Source organism: Protomyctophum parallelum, assembly GCF_964188405.1.
Source record: "Protomyctophum parallelum genome assembly, chromosome: 16".
In the NCBI taxonomy this organism is placed as follows: Eukaryota; Metazoa; Chordata; class Actinopteri; order Myctophiformes; family Myctophidae; genus Protomyctophum; species Protomyctophum parallelum.
Genome location: NC_139711.1, coordinates 31,426,090 through 31,444,590, shown reverse-complemented (window position 1 = coordinate 31,444,590; position 18,501 = coordinate 31,426,090). Strand labels below are relative to the sequence as shown.

At 42.7% G+C, this 18,501-nt stretch overlaps 2 protein-coding genes across 2 annotated transcripts in view; both read left to right on the top strand.

The window, feature by feature from the left end:
- LOC310872949 (protein diaphanous homolog 1-like) overlaps positions 1 to 14,530 on the top strand; it is a 31,559-nt gene extending 17,029 nt beyond the window's left edge. The window contains exon 10 of the mRNA XM_083785165.1: positions 11,767 to 14,530. Within this exon, the coding sequence (XP_083641291.1) occupies positions 11,767 to 11,945 (179 nt within the window). The 3' untranslated portion in view covers positions 11,946 to 14,530. The remainder of the gene's footprint in view (positions 1 to 11,766) is intronic.
- The window catches only part of LOC310873755 (protein diaphanous homolog 1-like), a gene marked incomplete at its 3' end in the record, with an annotated part of 344,698 nt that overhangs the window by 158,088 nt on the left and 168,109 nt on the right, over positions 1 to 18,501 (top strand). The window lies entirely within an intron of this gene.

Sequence of the window (18,501 nt, the reverse complement as noted above, 5' to 3'; positions counted from 1 at the left end):
ACCAGACCAATATACAAATGAGGGTTTATTTGATTTACTATATGAACACCTATTCCATTACACAGGGTGTCCAGTAGTGCCATTTTATTTAATTACTGGTATTACATTTTTCTCCACATATCTTTAGAAACATTGAAGATGTGCGCTTTTACATTGCCTGATTTGGCTGTGAATACAGGTGACTTGCCCATTGTTGTTGCCTTTGGCACAAAAGGCTTGAAATCCATTGGTTTAGAAGGATGGTGAGATAGATGTGTGTGTTCAGACGCTGGACTGGGTGAGATATGTGTTGAAAGGCTTCGGTTCTCCAGAGCTGTGCCCTTTGTTCCACATGCTTTTTGTTAAGTTAAGATGCCTTTACGAAACATCTGTCCTGGGTGATTAATGTCACTCAGCATGCATTGTACATCATGTCATACAGTATAAAGTAAACGGCCATATTCGTGGACATCTTTGTCTCAATAACGCTTGTAAATCTTAGCAAGGGTGAAAGACGCCCATACTATTGGACATTACACTTTATGGTGCTTGACAGTGCCAAGCAAACATAGCGAAAACAGCTGATCTATAACCTCAAAATGCATCATGATGTGATTTTCTGTGAGCTTGTAGATCAGCTAGTTTTCGATAATCCTGAAAATGTTTGAAAATGTTCACGTCAACCAAAATAGGGATGCCAAGTTGTGTGTGTGTGTGTGTGTGTGTGTGTGTGTGTGTGTGTCTGTGTGTCTGTCTGTGTGTGTGTGTGTGTGTGTGGGTGGTTTGTATTGATTTTCCATCAGCCATGTTGTTCAGTCTGTAAGCCTGCAGAGGCAGGCCTGTAATCAGGTTAGCCGCCCTGGCCCACTGCCCTATCCAGTTAGCTTGACTTACTATAGACTCCTCTTACGTTACGCATGTAGTAGCTTTACACGCTAGCACGCGTTAACCAGTAAGCTCATATACACAACACATGCAGGGCCTTGTAGTACCTGGGTAACACGAGTCCTTGTACCAGGAAACGTGTGAACAGGGAAACAGGTTTGATGTCCATTACCTGAGACGAGCACAGAGTGAGGAGGCTTTAGAGAGAGAGAGAGAGAGAGAATGTATTTGTGCATGGTGGTGAGTATTCACACATAAGAGAGACTGGGGAGATGGCGTGTAACCCAATCCCTATTTAATGGGATCCAGATGTGAAACGCTGCTGCAGAGTGGAATGTTTGGAATAGCTCACAGCTCGAGAGGTTGCTGCACCGCTTTCCTGCACACTTTTCACCTCCTTTTTTCCACCACCCTTTCTTGTTTTGTTTATTTTCTCTCTATTTGTTTTCTTGCTTGTTTGTATTTAGTTAACTTTTTTTCCTTCCTTCCTTCTTTCATTGTCTTTTTATATATTTCTTTCTTCTTTTTTTCCTAGCTTTTCTAGTGTTCTCATGTTCCTAATCTCCTCCCACATTGTCCTCTCTAGATCATGCTGTGCTTAACGAATCCCCACCCCCTCCTCTCCCTCCTCATTCTCCATGCGTGTGCATGGCTTGATAGCATAGCATTAGCATAGCTAGGCAGTAAAACACAGGGTCAACTAGGAGGTGTGATTCCGGGGTCCTCTGACTCACTCTCCTGGCATTCTCCAGAGACATATTAAAAAACAAATATCCTCCCCGCCAAACTCTGTGAGTGCATGTGCGCACACGCACCATGCACGCACACACAGTAACATGAGAAGGGAGTCTGGAAAGAGCTGAGTTAGAGGCAGAGTGGGGCCCACTCAGGGGCTCAGCCTGTCACCCCCTAAAAACTGTTACACCACCTCACGCTCCCCAACAGGAAGTGTCTGGTTGTGCACGTGCGCCTCGGCAGAATTCACTGTGGCAGTGCGAGAGACAGAGAAGGAAAATATGTGTCTGTTTCCTGCCTCATCTCTTCCTCTCTCTCTCTCTCTCTCTCTCTCTCTCTCTCATCAATCTTGTCTTTTCCATATCCTGTTGCGCCACTATGTGCTTTTCCATGTCTAATGTGGAATTGCGGAGGGTGTGAAGCCTCGCTGTGGGTTTTTTCAGCCATCACAGCTTTGTTAGGAGCTCATTTTTCCATGCCGACATTCAAAGGGTGCAGTTTTCCAGTTAACCACATGGTGCCTTACAGCTAGGCAGGGCCCTAAGCCCTCAACCCACACAGTGTTTGAGGGCTGTGTGAGTCCACACACACACACACACACACACACACACACACACACACACACACACACACACACACACACACACACACATGCACATGCACATGCACACACACACACACACACGCACACGCACACACATAGCCCTTGCATCCCTTTACACAAGTGTTTTGTGTGTTTGACTGGGTGGATAAGTCAGACGTCTTATTTTAGCAGAGTTGTAGGAGGTACATTCTGGCTGCAGCTCTACAGTATATCCTCTGAATATATATGACAACGTCCTGTTTAACCTACTGTATATGGATGTTGTTATTAGTATATCCTCTTTAATGCATCATGCACCCACACAGGCACTTGATGAAAAACACGTGTCAGTCAAATCAACCTAAATTTGAGTCACATTATGATAGGACAAATGATATGCAAACCGAACAGTTACAATACCAAGAAGTACAGTAACTGATCCCCTATCCTCCCACCCACACACAAATCCTTACATCCACAAATGAACATTATGCTGCATGTATGTCCCCTCATGTACAGTATGTTTGTTTTATCTTGTACTTTGGATATTCTACTGGTGTGTTGTGCGTTAACTACGCTTACTGTAAGTCACTCTGGAATAGAACGTCTGCTAAATGCCTAAATTGTACTGCATGTCCAGTTACCGCTGAATGTGCTTCATAAAGATAAAACAAGTATACTCCTAGACTACTTCCAGATTGAAGTAAACTGTTTACTTCTAAATATACATGTATCACAATATTATATTTGATATCATGTTTAATATCCCATTTTATAATGCTGCCAGTTTGAAGACTGTGTTGGTTATAAGTGCTTAAAGGAAGACTTCATCCATGCCCTACCTACCATATCTTCATATATACACCGTAAATCATCCTCACTAATGCTCATGACAATATGGTACAATTTTTTACCTGGTCTATGTGTGAAACACTATTTCAAGTGTTTTATTTAGATTCTTATTCACGCAAGAATGGCTTCCATTAGGAACTAAATGGACCATTATGGGTCTGTAACTCTGAAAGTGTACAAATGGAACTAAATGGACCATTATGGGTCTGTAACTCTGAGACTGTACTAATGGAACCAAATGGACCTGTGAAGTTCCATTTGGTTCTCAGAGTTAAACTGACTGAGGAGTTTACATGGGGTCCCAGAAATAGTAAATAATCATGTCAAATACGTAGCCTAATGTATATCAAATAGGGGATCCTTGAAATGAAAAAGGAATCACTTTGTTAAACTATAGAATATATTTTATTAACATAAAAATATAATAACAATGTAAATATAACTGTGCAAACTGTCCGGGCTGGGTTTTCAACATATTTTGTCTTTTTGTGATAGAATATACAGTATTGAACACCCAAATGTAAACACACTTAACTTCACAAGGCGAGAGGCGGAGGGAGATGATTGCTACAGTTAACTAAAAAACAAGTGCCACTTTCCACGGCACTCTTCACAGACAGTCTATCTTTCTCTGCTGTACTGTAGGGATTGTGTTATAAAGGGTGAAGCTGTGCTTTCTTTCCATAGACGATGCCATTGTTTGTTTTGGTACAGCATTGCTGGGTTGGCGTACGTTGGATATTGTAGACACATTTTTATGCTCTTGGATCTCAGGGAACTTTAAAGCCAGAAATGGAAAACATTTTATTGTGTTTACTTTCTCAAGTCTTGTTACGCCGACATCACTGACTGCTTGTCCTGCGTGCGTCACTTTTGACATATCCAAGCAAACCACTTCAATATGATGGACATTGTGTGACATTTTGTCAACAATCTCCTCGCCTTTTGGAGGATAATACAAGTTCACTTTGATCTGTTCAACTCTCTCTGTCTCCACTGCTAGTTCAATGTAAAGCTTCTGAGTCTTGTATCTCATGCCTGATTTATGATTAGTCATATGAACATAGTAGAACATAGTAGATTTATGATTAGTCGTATGAACATAGTAGATTTCCTAGACTACAATTCACGCCACATTTCAGGTAGTTCAGGCTTCAGCAGGAAATGGGCATGTACTTTGACATGCAAGACCAAAAACAGCAGCAGTGACTGCTTTGTATAAGACAAAAATCACACCAGTGTGAACCAAGTGGTGCAACTCCCGTCTATTGGTTCTCTGTATCATTCCAATTTGTATCGTTCCAATTTCTTCTCTGTATCGTTCCAATTTCTTCTCTGTATCGTTCCAATTTCTTCTCTGTACTCTGGTGCCCCCTACTGGTATAAATAAGTAACATACTCGTGCTCACATATACATACAGGTACACATACAGGTACCTACCTAGGTACACGGACGTTGCTGGATGTAGGAGTGGTTGCACCACTCAAAAATAGACACTAAGCCGATTTGCTTTGTGTAGGATAAAAATATGGATTTGCTCAGACACATATGACGTAAATTCTCCATTCATTGTCAATGGGAATTTAATATTTGAGTAGGAAAATAGCCGATTTGCTCACAGCACATCTTATGACGTAAATTCTCCATTCATTGTCAATGGGAATTCAATGTTTAATGTTTGTTACGAAAATCTACACCAAAAGCTGAATATAGGAGGGGCTAGCGCCCCTCAAAGATCACACTTGTGTGAAGTGAGCAGGGCTCTTATCATCATACATCACATTCAGTGCTCAGCCAATCAAATCATCACATTCCGTGCTACAAACACATTCCATGCTCAAACGGACATACACACAAAGCTGTGCATAGGAGAGGTTAGTGCCCCTCAAAAACTGGTCTGTTGTCATGGTTCACACTCCCGCGCGACCTTTTAACCCCTGTCCCAATCATAGGATTAATTAAAAAAATCTTTATTTATTCTTTAAATTCCTCTTTAGTCCCATCCTCTATTCCCAATGCAGGATTATGCAGCTACACCCACATTTGGAGTGGGATGTCTAATCTCAATGTTTTGTCATGGCATCAGGTGCAAACAAATCAGTCAGCTCCATATGTGGGCACAAAAGCATCACGGACTGACGGATACAGAGATCTGCATATATGGGCATATCAGTCGGATCAGCCGTGCCACATTATAGGTGTGAGGGCCGAACCTCTAGTTAGTATATAACTAACAAAAGCAAGCTTACAGTTTATTTACACCCAGAATTGTCCCCTGCTTTTAATCATCCTAACTACTGTTCTCTGGAGCCCAGTGACCAGCCTGGCATCCAAAATTGATGATCTCCTACTCTTATCCAGATTGGAGTCAGATTGTTTTTATGCAGTATGAACAAGGCTATGGAATGTCATTCAAATCTGATTTCGGGTGCCAGTGTTAACCTAGCCTAAGGCAAGTGCCTTTGATCTAGGACATGTTCCTAACATGCGTTTCTTTTGGTGTGGGCAGAAACCCCTGCCCCCCCTGTATAATGCAAGCTCCAGAGGCCGCAGTTGGCCACAGTTGGTCCCAAGTGGGATTCAAACCCAGGACCTTTGTAATGTGAGTAACTGTGCTAGTCACTGAGCCACCGAAACATATCAAACCATTTCAAATCAGCTCACACAATCTTATTTATTTAGACATACGGTATGTAAAATAAGGCCCTGGGGCGACGTTTTCTTGTAACTGAAGCCAGTAGGTGTTTTCAGTTGTCTCATGTGAAGCACAGACATGACAGAGATAAATCATGATTTCATAAAGCATTGTGTTTCATCTTGAAAAGGGAGCTCAGTAAAGCTTTTCATTTTCACCCCAAGCTGTTAGGAGATATCTGTGAAGTGAGTCAGAGTGGGGAGAATTCAGATAACGCAGTTCTATAGTCAACTCAGAACAAGTTCTAAAGTTGCCTCATAGATACTGTAGATGTTGGATGTTGGAAAAGGAAACAAAGAGGTAACAAAGAGAATATCAAATTATAGCATGCCTTGCCTTGCCTCCATAGCTATTGTTTACAGAGATTGGGAGATCAGTACGTGTTGTGTACCTCAATTTGCACGTTGATGCACAGATTTATTTATTATTTAGATACATTTCATTTAACATTTGTAACATTCTAATTGTCTCTATTAGCTCACCTGAGCATTTTTAGTGTCCTATCCTGTTTGTGTGTGTGTGCCGTGAAAGATTCTCTTTTTTCTTCTCCTTTTTTTGAGGCTTTCGAAGATTACGTCATATGGCAGCCAAGTCTATGGTTTCTTTGTTTAGAACGGAAAAAATATTTTGCATGGATGCACCTGGGAAGTATCCTAAGTGATGTATCCCAAGGTCATCAGGGTTTCAGGTCTCTCGAACATCATACATACACTCAGGTGACCCAGCTGGGGTGATGAAGTCCCAACTTACGTCCCAGTAGCTACCCTTGATCAGACCATTAGGGAAAGACCAGGGCCACACAATCTGTTGCTCCGGAACTACTCTGCCAGGACTGGGAGGTAGACCAATCTGGCGTGTCGATGGACTATAGGCTCCTGACCAGGGAGCGTCATATTTCATGTTGTGTATCAGACCCCCTAGACTGGTGCATAACACCCTCCTACGTCTCACCACTTATGTCTTTTCCACTTTCACACTTGTGTGAAGTGAAGGGCGCTCTTATCGTCATACATCATCATGCATCACATTCCGTACTCAGCCAATCAAATCACTATGTGCTACACACAAAGCTGGGAATAGGAGTCTGTGGACTATAATGTTTGTTTAGGGCACTACATTTCGACCTAAGACGTCATGTGGCTTATATAAATACATATTTATTTTCATACAAGAAACAACGCAGGATAGATAGATCGATAGAGGAAGTATTTATTTATTTAATGGGGAACAACGCTTGTAGATTGTGGCACTGTTTACTGTATCTCAGAGGACTGTCCAAACAACAACATTCTCTCCGGAAACAAATAAGATGAATCTGTGATTGTAGTTTATGTGTAGGCTAATACAGAATATAAATTACCCTGTGGGCAAAAAGGTGCCCCTCATTTCAAATGTATTTTCATCTACAAGCAGTAGTTTATATATACCCTGTGTATTTGATGCATTTCAGAACCTTTGAACCGTTCACTCGTTATGGATTCATTCCCCTTCCCTCCTGTTCCTCCCTTCACAGCTGTAGCGTCTGCATACGTCACGCTAGGAGTTAAAGGGCTGTTTGGGGCTCTATTGAAGTTGTTGTCATGCTTATTGTGTGTCACAGCCATCCGACTGAATGGAGAGCCACGAGTTTGAAGAGATGCATGGCCTCACCTCTGACCTGTGTGTGTGTGTGTGTGTGTGTGTGTGTGTGTGTGTGTGTGTGTGTGTGTGTGTGTGTGTGTGTGTGTGTGTGTGTGTGTGTGTGTGTGTGTGTGTGTGTGTGTGTGTGTGTGTGTGTGTGTGTGTGTGTGTGGAGGGCATGCAGGGACCACAGCTGCCTACCCTCCGTCTGTCTGGGTTGCTCCTTTTATTCTGTGTGTGGGTTGTTGTGCGTGTCCCCCCCACACACAGACACATACTAAAACACACCACCAGCACACACGCCAGATGCTCGCCTACCAACACAAAAGACATGCATGCATGTTTGCATACCAATACATACTCTCGCACATTTGTGAAGAAATATTGGGCCTCGCATGCCTTTACACTTGTTTTCACACTCCACACATATCCATACAAGGCCTACACACGTCCTTGACCACTGTTACAGACTGCAGACACATTGTGCTTGTGTGCGTGTGAGCACATGCAGGTGCAAGGCTGCAAGCATGTGTATTTTTGATGCAATAAAAGTGTGTTGTGTGTAGGAATGACATAAGTATCTAAACACCCTCTATAGAACCATCTGCCAGGTCAGGACACTGGCTAAAACCGACCAATCGTGACAGAGGCTGGTTGACAAAGTACCAATCACAACAGACAAAATGAGATAAAGGACCAGCAACAATAGAGGCACACGCTGGCTGTGCCGACAGCACAGGAACCAGTTGTGCCCACACAGCATAGAGACACACACACACACACACACACAGTCACACACACACACTATAGTGTTCAATGAGAGACATGCCGATCAAAGCATTTCTAAAAGAGCAATGACTTCACAAATGCACCCTGACACAATAAAGGACCATAACCATATACATACATACGGTACACCAATCGGATACTTTACCAAAATACATCATGACACGCATACTCACACACAAACAATTATAATATAGTATACTCTCAATATGTATTGTATACTCCAACAAACACACAATAATTTTGTCCAGCTGTCACCAGTTGCTTTGTGCAGAGGTTCAAAATGACGTCACCCTTTCCACAGTGCCTCCAGTGAGAGAAGCAGCATTGTATTACCTACTGAAGCCTGAAGAGGGCGATCTGAGCCCCTGGTGAACTGGAGACACTGTGATGGAGAGTCCCATCACAGTGTCTGCATCTAGAAACACACCATCATGTTATTCGGTCACTGCTTCAGCTAAAGAATGCCACTGGTGTGCTGCTGGTGAATAGGACAGTTAATGGGAAGTGCATAAAGATGGCTGAGGTCATTTGGCAGGCCTGTCCATGTACCCTTCATGTTTTTAGGACACGTGATTTTATTCATGTTATTCGGTACGGGGCATAGTTAAGATTTGGCATTGTTAGTATGGTTACGTTTAGGCATTGTTTGAATTAATTATGTTTAGTTAATGGGAAGTGACCGTTTCTGACTGAGGCTAAATCATTGGATTTTTTTCCCTTTGTTTTTCATGAAAGCAGGTTATCATAGCTTTAAATTGACATTGGTTGAGAAAACAGGCTTGAAAGGTTCACTTCTGGGGTCTCACTAACATTACACCTAGCTACATGATTAAGCATTTATTTCATATTTACATTTACGATTTCAGATCTGACATTTATTTCAGACATGCTCTAGTATGTGAAGAAAAAAGAAAAACAGTTTTTCTCCTCTCCTGAACAGTTAGTCTTCCCACGATGACTGTCTCTGTAACAAAGAGTCACTTAGACATGGGTTAAATTTATTAGGTTTAGTTAATATTAGGCATTTTAATTATCTTTAATGTCACATTTTCATGTACTGAATATGGTCATCCCAAATTGTTTTATAGCGATTTCTGTATCTCACAGACTGACTGGATCTCTCCCCCTCTCTTTCTCTCACACACACAAGGGCAGCAGACATACTGTATATTAGACAACAAAGAGATTTGTTAATCATCAGACAGTCATTACGGAGTCTCCTGCAGTGTAATTTGTTACAGGTGATCCTTTCACTACAATGTTGTTGTCCTGTTTTCCTCTCCACTCAGTCTCACGCCCACCTGTAAACAGGGCTTAACACAGCCTTTGTTGTGGGCGCCATGTTCCATCTCTCAGGGGGGTTTTCCGGCGGTGGAAACTCAAACTGAGTCACAGGCATGGCCATGTGCTCATTTTGATGGGTGGATTCAGATGAATGAATTTGGTAACTTGGTGCCAGGGTCATCTTTGAGCTGTTGCTATCCAGAGAGTCACTGAAATGCTGGAAAGAGATCACATCCGGGCCTGGAACTAGACTAGTAACACGCAAGGAACGCAATACACAAAACTAAATAAACCCTAACATATGCCCTATATAAAAATAAGAATATATAAAAAATTGAAAACTTGTAAGGAATGGAAGGTCACTCTGGTATTAAACCTAGCTTTTACAAATGTATCTTTCTCCTCTGATGGTTTGAGGGTCACTTGCAGTGACCATTTGCAGACCATCTTGCCATCAGAGTTTGGAAGCACTCGTTTTCATTAAAGAAATGTCCTGCTGCCTCCTGCATTATGTACAAATTCTATGCAGGGCAGTTGAGTGATATCTAACGAACACTTCCAAACTGCAACACTTGTTGCAGTTTGGACTTGTTGCAATTGTTAATACAATTAGATAGGACTTTTCTGTTTGGATGAATGGGCTGTCAATGGGAAGTTGCACCCTGCCATTAACTTATATGGTAAGATGGCCGCAGTCTGCATATGGTCCATTGACTCTTATGCCTCCATTCTTCTCTCCTGACAGTGAGACGGAGAGAGAGGATCTATGTTGACAGACGTGGGCTGGGTTTTTGGGACAAGTCTCTATATAGCACAGGTTTATCTGTCTATCGATGTCATTTGCATAATATCTAAGATGAAAGTGGAGGCGGGGTAGACATGGAGTGTGCATGCGTGCGCACGGTGATAATGTGATACCCCAACTGTCTGTGTTGATCAGGCCAGCTGAGACTTGGGTCTAAAGAAGTCAAGTGTTAACCGTTCTCTTCCTCCTCCTCTTTCTCTCACTCTCCTGCTCTTCCTCCCCAGACTCAATCGTGTCTTTGTCAGAGCTAGTCCTGGAAACCTGCCCGGTAAAGATGTGTGTGCGTATGCACGAGCATTCGTGCACGTGCACTGTCTGCCTGTGTGCTTATTGTGTATTGTGTTGATTTCCATCAGAACCATGTGTGCGTGAGTGCAGTGTTTGTATATCCATGGTTCATTTGCATGTGTGCTCCTCCTGTTTACATCATGGCATACAGCAGGGTCTAACTACCTTTGTTTCGCAGATTAACAGGAACTCGGTATATCACTGCAAGTGTGTGTGTGTGTGTGCGCGCGTGTGCATGTGTCTGCACGTGTCTTTTAACACGTGTACCTGTTCACATGTTTGTCTCGTTTGAAGAATTCTAAACATATGTACTGTATATATACTGTACTGTATATATGTTCTCACACCACAACAACCCCAAGCACAACACAATCTCCCACTGACCTATATAATTCAAAATGGCCGTTGCCGCACAGCTGTCCTCCCATGGAGGAAAATATAGAACGGCAAAGGGTTGGGTGGGGGTGGGTGGGGGAGAGAGAGCGAGAGCTGCTGGTGTATGTGAGGGTGCACAGAGGAATTCACAGACTAAGCAGGTAAAAGAATAAAAACAACACTGCAACCTCTGGGCACAATCTGTCACAGTCGTTCTATTTCCATTTCCACCCACCCATCCCTTCCTCTCTCTCTCTCTCTCTCTCTCTCTCTCTCTCTCTCTCTCTCTCTGAGCCTCCATCCATGTTCCCCTCTTCCCTATTCGCCCGTCTTTCAATCCTCCCACAGTATGAGTCATCCCTCTCATCAAAGCATCTTACCCCTTTCTCACTCACTGTGGTTTATTACCCCCCTCCCCTCTCCTCTCTCTATATCTCTCTTTCCCATTCCTTCTCTCTCTCATCTTCTTTCTCCTTCCACTCCTACTCATAAAAGTAGGTCTTATCTGACATGAGCAGTAAGGATGTTGCACTATGCTATACACACATACACAGCAATTAAGTTCCCTTGCTTCCATCCATCCATGCGTCTCCCTTCATGTAAATGTTCTGCAAGACACATGCTCATGCATGTGTGTGTGTCATCTGATGAATGCTGTGTTTGTGTTCATACAGACTGCATTTCAATTGACTGTTTACAGTGTTTGCAGTGAGCGATGTAAGAAGCATCTATTGCTGACTGACATCAGTGTCTGTGTTGCATGCGCTTTAGTTCCAGATATGTCACCTCAAGGCATGCACCGGCATATCTGGATGGTTTTTGGTATTTGACATGAATATGACCATTAACTGAGTTTATCTCTCTCTCTGTCTCAGCCAACCACAGACGAGCTGGACACGCAGTGACCAACATCCTGGCCAAAGAGTTGATGCAGGAGGACGCCGTCCCGTCCAGCAAAACACCCAAGAAGAAGATGAAAACAGAGGAGCCTAAACTAGAAGGGGCGGGGTCATTGGAGGACTTATTGGAGGACGCGCTGTCTCGGTCCAGTTAGACACTCTTGTCCTTTGAGCACAGATCTGGGGTCAGCCATGTCTCATCCAGATCCATTCCTTCGCCAATACTTGGAGCCAATATTTATCTGCTCTGAGGTCAGTGTCCAGAGGTAACGTGTTTCTGTTCGCTCGAATATCAGCTTAAATGAAAAGTGTTGCTCCGCCCCTCCCTCATCAAAAGGGACCTATACTGTATGTACTTTGGGGACAGACGGCGGGAGGGGCAGTGGATGAGGGCTGGCCTCTCTCTTTGGCCACTAAACTTGCTGTCGGACCTTTGCAACTGCCATTGAAACTTAAACGCTCACTGCACATCTGTTTCTGTCTCTCTTACTATATCAATGTCTGTTTTATTGGGAGAATCCAAAGACTTACTCAGGAGGGATCTGTCCGTTTGTTTTTTGTTACAATAATTCCTGATCTTATTGTGATTGGTTGTTAATTTGAAACTGGACATACCATGATGCAGTAATATAACATGAAGTCTTCTCGACGTCCCAGGCCGAGACCACTTTACACTCGCTTCTTTCATTCTTTTTTTCTAGGGGTTTTTCTTCAAGACCTGTGAATCATCTTTGCATTATTATTATTGCTTTTGTCTGATATACTGTATGTTCATGTTAATGTTTTACATATATGTTAAGAAAGAAGTGCCAAACAATTATGGATGCAGTCTTGTCATTTCAGCCCTTGTTCTACCCATTTAGATTATGTATGTGGTATGTGGACCAATCAAAGCCCCCTTGGCTGGTGTGTGGACCAATCAAACCCCTTTTCACCAGCAGTTATCATCACACCATGGTGGTTATTTCAGCTAATGTTTTACTCACGAGAAGGGATTGTGTTCTCCCAGGTGCATATTGATAATTGAGTTAGTTGTCGTTTAACCACTTAAACCTTTATATATGTAATTGACCGGAGTCCCCTAAGGGTCTTTGGCCCCCCCTCCCTTTTCCTCCCTACACTAAATATCTTTTGGCGAAAATAGCCATTGCGTGGTGACGCATTTTGAGCTTGTAGCTCTGCTATTTTTGGATGTGGGTGGTATAAAATACCACTTCTTTTACACTTTTTGGCACCAATTCAGCTGACAAAGGGGCACCGGACTGTGCACGTTCTTCTTGTCTCCTCTTCTGATCTTAGAATCCACTAGAGTAAACAAATTGGTGGAAGGAAGTAATAAGGTCAATAATGTCCCATTTGATGAGTCATTAGAACCAACACAGAATTAGTCTTGGACATGTGTTTCCATACCAGTTCCCAGCCGCTGAAATGTTTGCTTGCCTGTGTTTGTGTGGGTTAGGATGTCTGTCTGTTCGAATGGAGCCAGCTGGGTATATTTAGTTAGTGTGAGCAGCCTTCTGCACGTGTCTGTTGGTGCGCACATCTCTGTGAACATGCACGTAGGCCTACAGTATGTGCAGCCATCTGTAATTACTGTACTGTTAAATGCTAGATTTCATAAACGGCACTGTTTTCTTCCTGCTCAGGATATACTGCACACTGGAAAACTGCCCAAAAGCTGCAGACACGAGTCTATGTTCGTGCTTGCATTTCTTTATATGCTTGTGTGCGTGCGTTTAGCTGAACCTAATAACCACTTGCGGAATGCCTGGCCTTGCTTTTTGTATTCAAGTAGCCATCACAATGTTGCCATGATGTCCCAGCTTATAATTGATCATATTTATTCCTATACAGACACAATACTGTACATCGACCAGTTAGCTCAAAGGCACTTGAAAAGTCAAAAGAAAAACTCAGAAGTTTCCTGATTTGAGAGTTAGATCAGTGCTTTGTTCCACTGGCTGTTCTTCCTCATTCATTCTCTCATCCTTCAATCCTCTCACAGTATACGAGTCATCCCTCTCATCAAAGCATTTCACCCCTTTACTCTTATGTCATACTGGGGGGAGCTCAGGTTCCCAATGACCAGTATGATGCAAGAGCAAAATGTCTTCCATGTGAATATGTTCAATTGTCAGAGAGCCAACTTTTGATAATAATACTTCCCTAATATTGTAAGTGTCTGTCAGTAATTGACAATGATATCCAACCTTAGCGGTGCTAGCATATCCTTCAGATTACCCTGCCTGCTGTGTTGTAAATCAAGCACAAGCAAACGAGTCGAATGTCTTCCTCTGACTCAAAAATACATTTACACTGTCAGGCTGTGGCTGAACTATAGCCAGAAACTCAACACGATGTTGTGGTTTCTGTGGCATTTCACCCACTGATAAATGGACTTGATGCCATGTATCTCTTTGAAACCTTTATTGAAATGTGTTTAACATTGAGGAGAGCTTCATAAAAAAGATATCAAAATGTGTTTTCCTTTCCTCTCTCTTTTCCACCAAACAATTCATTCCTTCTGTTGATTAATTAGTTTTTCTTTTGTTTTTTAAGAGATTCTTTTCTATGTGAATTTTTATGGTTGATAAATTTTTAATGTATGTCAATGGAGAGTATTTCTTTTTTTGTTGTTTGTTGGAAAGAGCGCTGATATCCTGTATACTGAATAATCCGCATAGTTGTTCATTCTGTTTGCTACACAAAACCATTAAACAGTATGTCTTCAGTAAGTCCACTCTGTCTTGTAAAACTATTCTGTATATTCTTCATGAAATACTCACACCATGTACTCATCTAATCTGGTAGTGTGCCCGTGTTGAGGATGTTATGATGGAAAGCGAGGGGTGTGCGTGTGTGCGCGCGAGAGTGTGTGAGAGAGAGAGAGAGAGAGAGAGTTTGCATACACGCATGTGTGTGTGAGATGTCAAAATCAGAGTGGTTCCTGGTTCTCTGCCAGAGGAAATTCCATCTAAAGCCCATTTCTCTGGGGTTACAGAGAGGGGAAGAGGAAAACTCTCTCTCTCTCTCTCTCTCTCTCTCTCTCTCTCTCTCTCTCTCTTTCTCTCTCTGTATCTGCCCCTCGCTCGTCTCTCACTCTTACAGTATAAACACTGTTATATGGCAGCATAGTATAAATGCCAAAGGCAGCAGTAGAATATACAATGGGGATGTCATTTTCACTGACACAAATTCAGAATTCATGTGTTTCTGTGACTTAACTTACACAGTTATTTCCATAGCTTCCGAGTGACTGCTATAGTCTTCTACAATATGCTTCACTTGTAGCAGAAGTGTGTGAGAAGGACATCAAGAGCACTATGCCTTGAAGGCAAATTTATAGTGTCGAACAGCCAGGTCCCTCGAAAAGAATAATCTTAAACTACCCCACCAAAATCTGTTATTTTTCGTGACGTGTCATACGACAAAATGTAAAGTGTTTCATTGTGTCTCCCCTTTCTACTTTCCTACCCTACATAGTACACCTTCCCCTCTCTCTCTTCCTCCCCCCCTCCATGTGCTCTCGTCCTTGATAGATTCCGAGCTAATGTGATCCCTGCATTAAGTCAAACAGATCTTATCACTTCAACCAGGATATGTCATGATTTCCGGTGATGGACTCCATGTGCAGGCTTCTTCATAGCCTTGTCTGACTGGGAACACACCACAAAACAGCACCGTGCCATGGCAACAAAAAGAGCCGGACAAAATCACCTTAAGTTCAGTGGGAGACTATATGAAGGTTATTTCAAACATGCAGAACATCTGCAGCACTCATCTCTGTGATGGCATAAAACATTACAATGTAGTCTGTTCTCTGATGGAGTTGTTTGGAATATCATTGGAAATAATATTCTAGGAGCAGTTCCACATTAAAAGCAGAGGAAGGTTGTGGCCATTTTTCAGAGCCTAAATCTATACCAGCTGTCATTCAGTGTGAATGAGTCCTTGGTGAACCCGCCCTTTCACCTTTGCTCTCATTAATGGGTCACTTAATTCAACCAAGGAGCTCTGACTCCCTTTCATCATAGGCTATCTGCGTCATAGGCGATCTGGTTACACACACACACACACCATGTGTGAAATATAGAGCATTACTGGATCTCTACTGACAATAAAAGAGAGGGGGTGTGTGTGTGTGTGTGTGTGTGTGTGTGTGTGTGTGTGTGTGTGTGTGTGTCTGTGTCATTCTTCCTCTCCTTTGAAGACATAAATAACCAGCCAGTCATTCTGTAGCATGTGATCCTAATCAAAATAAAGCCATAAATGCACTGCGGCACTCTGCTATTGACTGTGTGTGTGTGTGTGTGTGTGTGTGTGTGTGTGTCCGACGGTCTACTTGTGTGCTCTGAATGATGTCTCTGAATTGAAGTAGTTGTGTGTATGTGTGGTCAGTCACCCACATGGGGGGTGTGTGTGTGTGTCTGCGTGCAGTCACTGTATTGGGAGTGGCCTGGTTAAGCAAGTTTGTGTTTGTGAGGTCAGGGATTGGTTTTAGCCACTGAAATGACACAATGGTGCTTTCATCTTCTTCTCCGATACAGCCTGCACATATTCTGGTAAAGTGTAAAAAACAATCACAAACAACACTTTTAGAGTTACATTAACAATCGGCATGCTGTATATATCTAGTTTAGTGTTTTTTCTTTCTTTCTTTTTTGTTTCAAAGATGGAGTGCCGCGATTCTTTTCCACCCTAAACCATGATCATCAGGTAGGATGGAAGGAGGAAGACTTTTTTTCAACAAAGTGTACAGTATTTTCTTTAAGTTTCTTACATACAAATGTGCCATAGTTCATTCGAAAACTAGATTAAAAAAAGCAATCGACCAGGTTTTTTCCCCCCCTTTTTTTGGATTCAATCTTGAAGCATTTTTGAACAAACCACAGTCCCAGACAGTCCTCCATGACCGTCCTAACATACACGTGGATGCTGCTGTGCAAAATACGAAGACTGACACGCCCGTTTCCTCTCCTCTTTAATGTCCCAACGCAGTCGTCCACATTCCATTCCACTCCACCGTGCTCCCTCGCCTCTCCCTCCATCCGCCTCATCCTTCCCTTTCATGCAAGCATCGGCCTCTTCATTTCCCCTCTGCCATGAGTCATGACACAGGCATAAATCACGCCGTGTGTTGCTGAGGTCAGGTGGCTTGATGGGAGCGTCAGCGCAGGATCTCTGGGATGGAAATTATGAGATCCTGAAATAGAGGAACAGACTGGTGGCCTGGAACATACAGGGTAAAGATGATCAACGACAGAGGTTTAAAACACTGAGATACAGCTTCAACAAACGCTGTCCAGGTGTGCCTGCATAGGGATATTGTAATAACCACACATTTATCACTGATATGTAATACTATAGCAGTATTTTGTACACACTCATTTCCCAATAGAGGCAAATTCTATATCCTATATACCCTACCTATGTCATGTATTGTGTTTTATTAATTTCAAAAAGGCATTTGATTCAATACAGCATGACCTACTCTGAGCCATAGGATCCATGTACAGTACACACGGCTACAAGAGACAAAGGAGATGACCCCAGACTGCAACATTGAGGAGTTCTACATCCTGCCACGTGACATTTTTTACATTCAAAGTATTTTTTTTTTTACTATTATTTAAATTTTCATCCAAAATGTTTCAGTTCACAAATGGGCAAAATAGCAGATCTCAAGGAAGAGAGAGATCATCCTAGTTTATAGAGCTCAGAGACTTACTTTATTTAGAGGCAGCAAATTGGAACATTTCGAACTTTCTTCCTACAAGGTTTTCATCAGACAAATATAATAGATATTTGCCTGATGAAGACCTGTTCTTTCTCTTCCTTGATGTTTGCCTTGATGCCTGACATCCAGCACCTGGCCTAAATATAGGCATTGAGATGCGCACACAATCTTCTCTGTGACAAATACTCTACTACTCTACCAGCTCACAGCGCGTTGCATCACATATCGGCTATTTTCATGGTGAGATTGGGCCACAAAACGTTTGAAAAGCACTGCTGCAGTATAGTAGAGATGGAGTGAGTGAAGGACATCCAGTGGAGGGGAGGGGAGGAGAGAGAGTGAATGACAGTGAGAGAGTGAGTGGAGAGGAGGGAGTGTGGGCTGTGATGAAAATGATTAGTTAAGAGACAAAAGAGGAGTGCTGTGAATTAGAGAGCAACTCTGACTGCACTGTGGGAGCAGCCTAGCTGTGTGTGTGTGTGTGTGTGTGTGTGTGTGTGTGTGTGTGTGTGTGTGTGTGTGTGTGTGTGCGTGCCGGCTTGCCCACCCTATAATTTGTATGTGTGATTTGTAAGCGCCCACTTGTTTTGCACTCTGGAGTATTTGACTGAACGTATGGGTGCGTTCTTGTTTGGATCGACGCCGGTATGTCTGGATGTACCACGTGCACGTGGCGGTATGCTCAAAGTGTGTGTGTTTGCACACAACGTCTTGTGTGCTTAAATAAACACATAGTCAGCATATATCCTGTTACCTTTACATGTTAGCCGCAGGGATCTGTAAATATCAATTTCAGCTAACTTGTGTTGTTGTTGTTCTACACTGTCAATTATAGCGACCGCATGTCGCATTTACTATGAAATCGTACAGATATGTCTATCACTCAAGCCCCCCATATAGGCCTACTGCATGGTGCCCAGGTCTCGAGACATCATGTGACATCGGTTATCCCTGATAGTAAATGCGACCTGCTG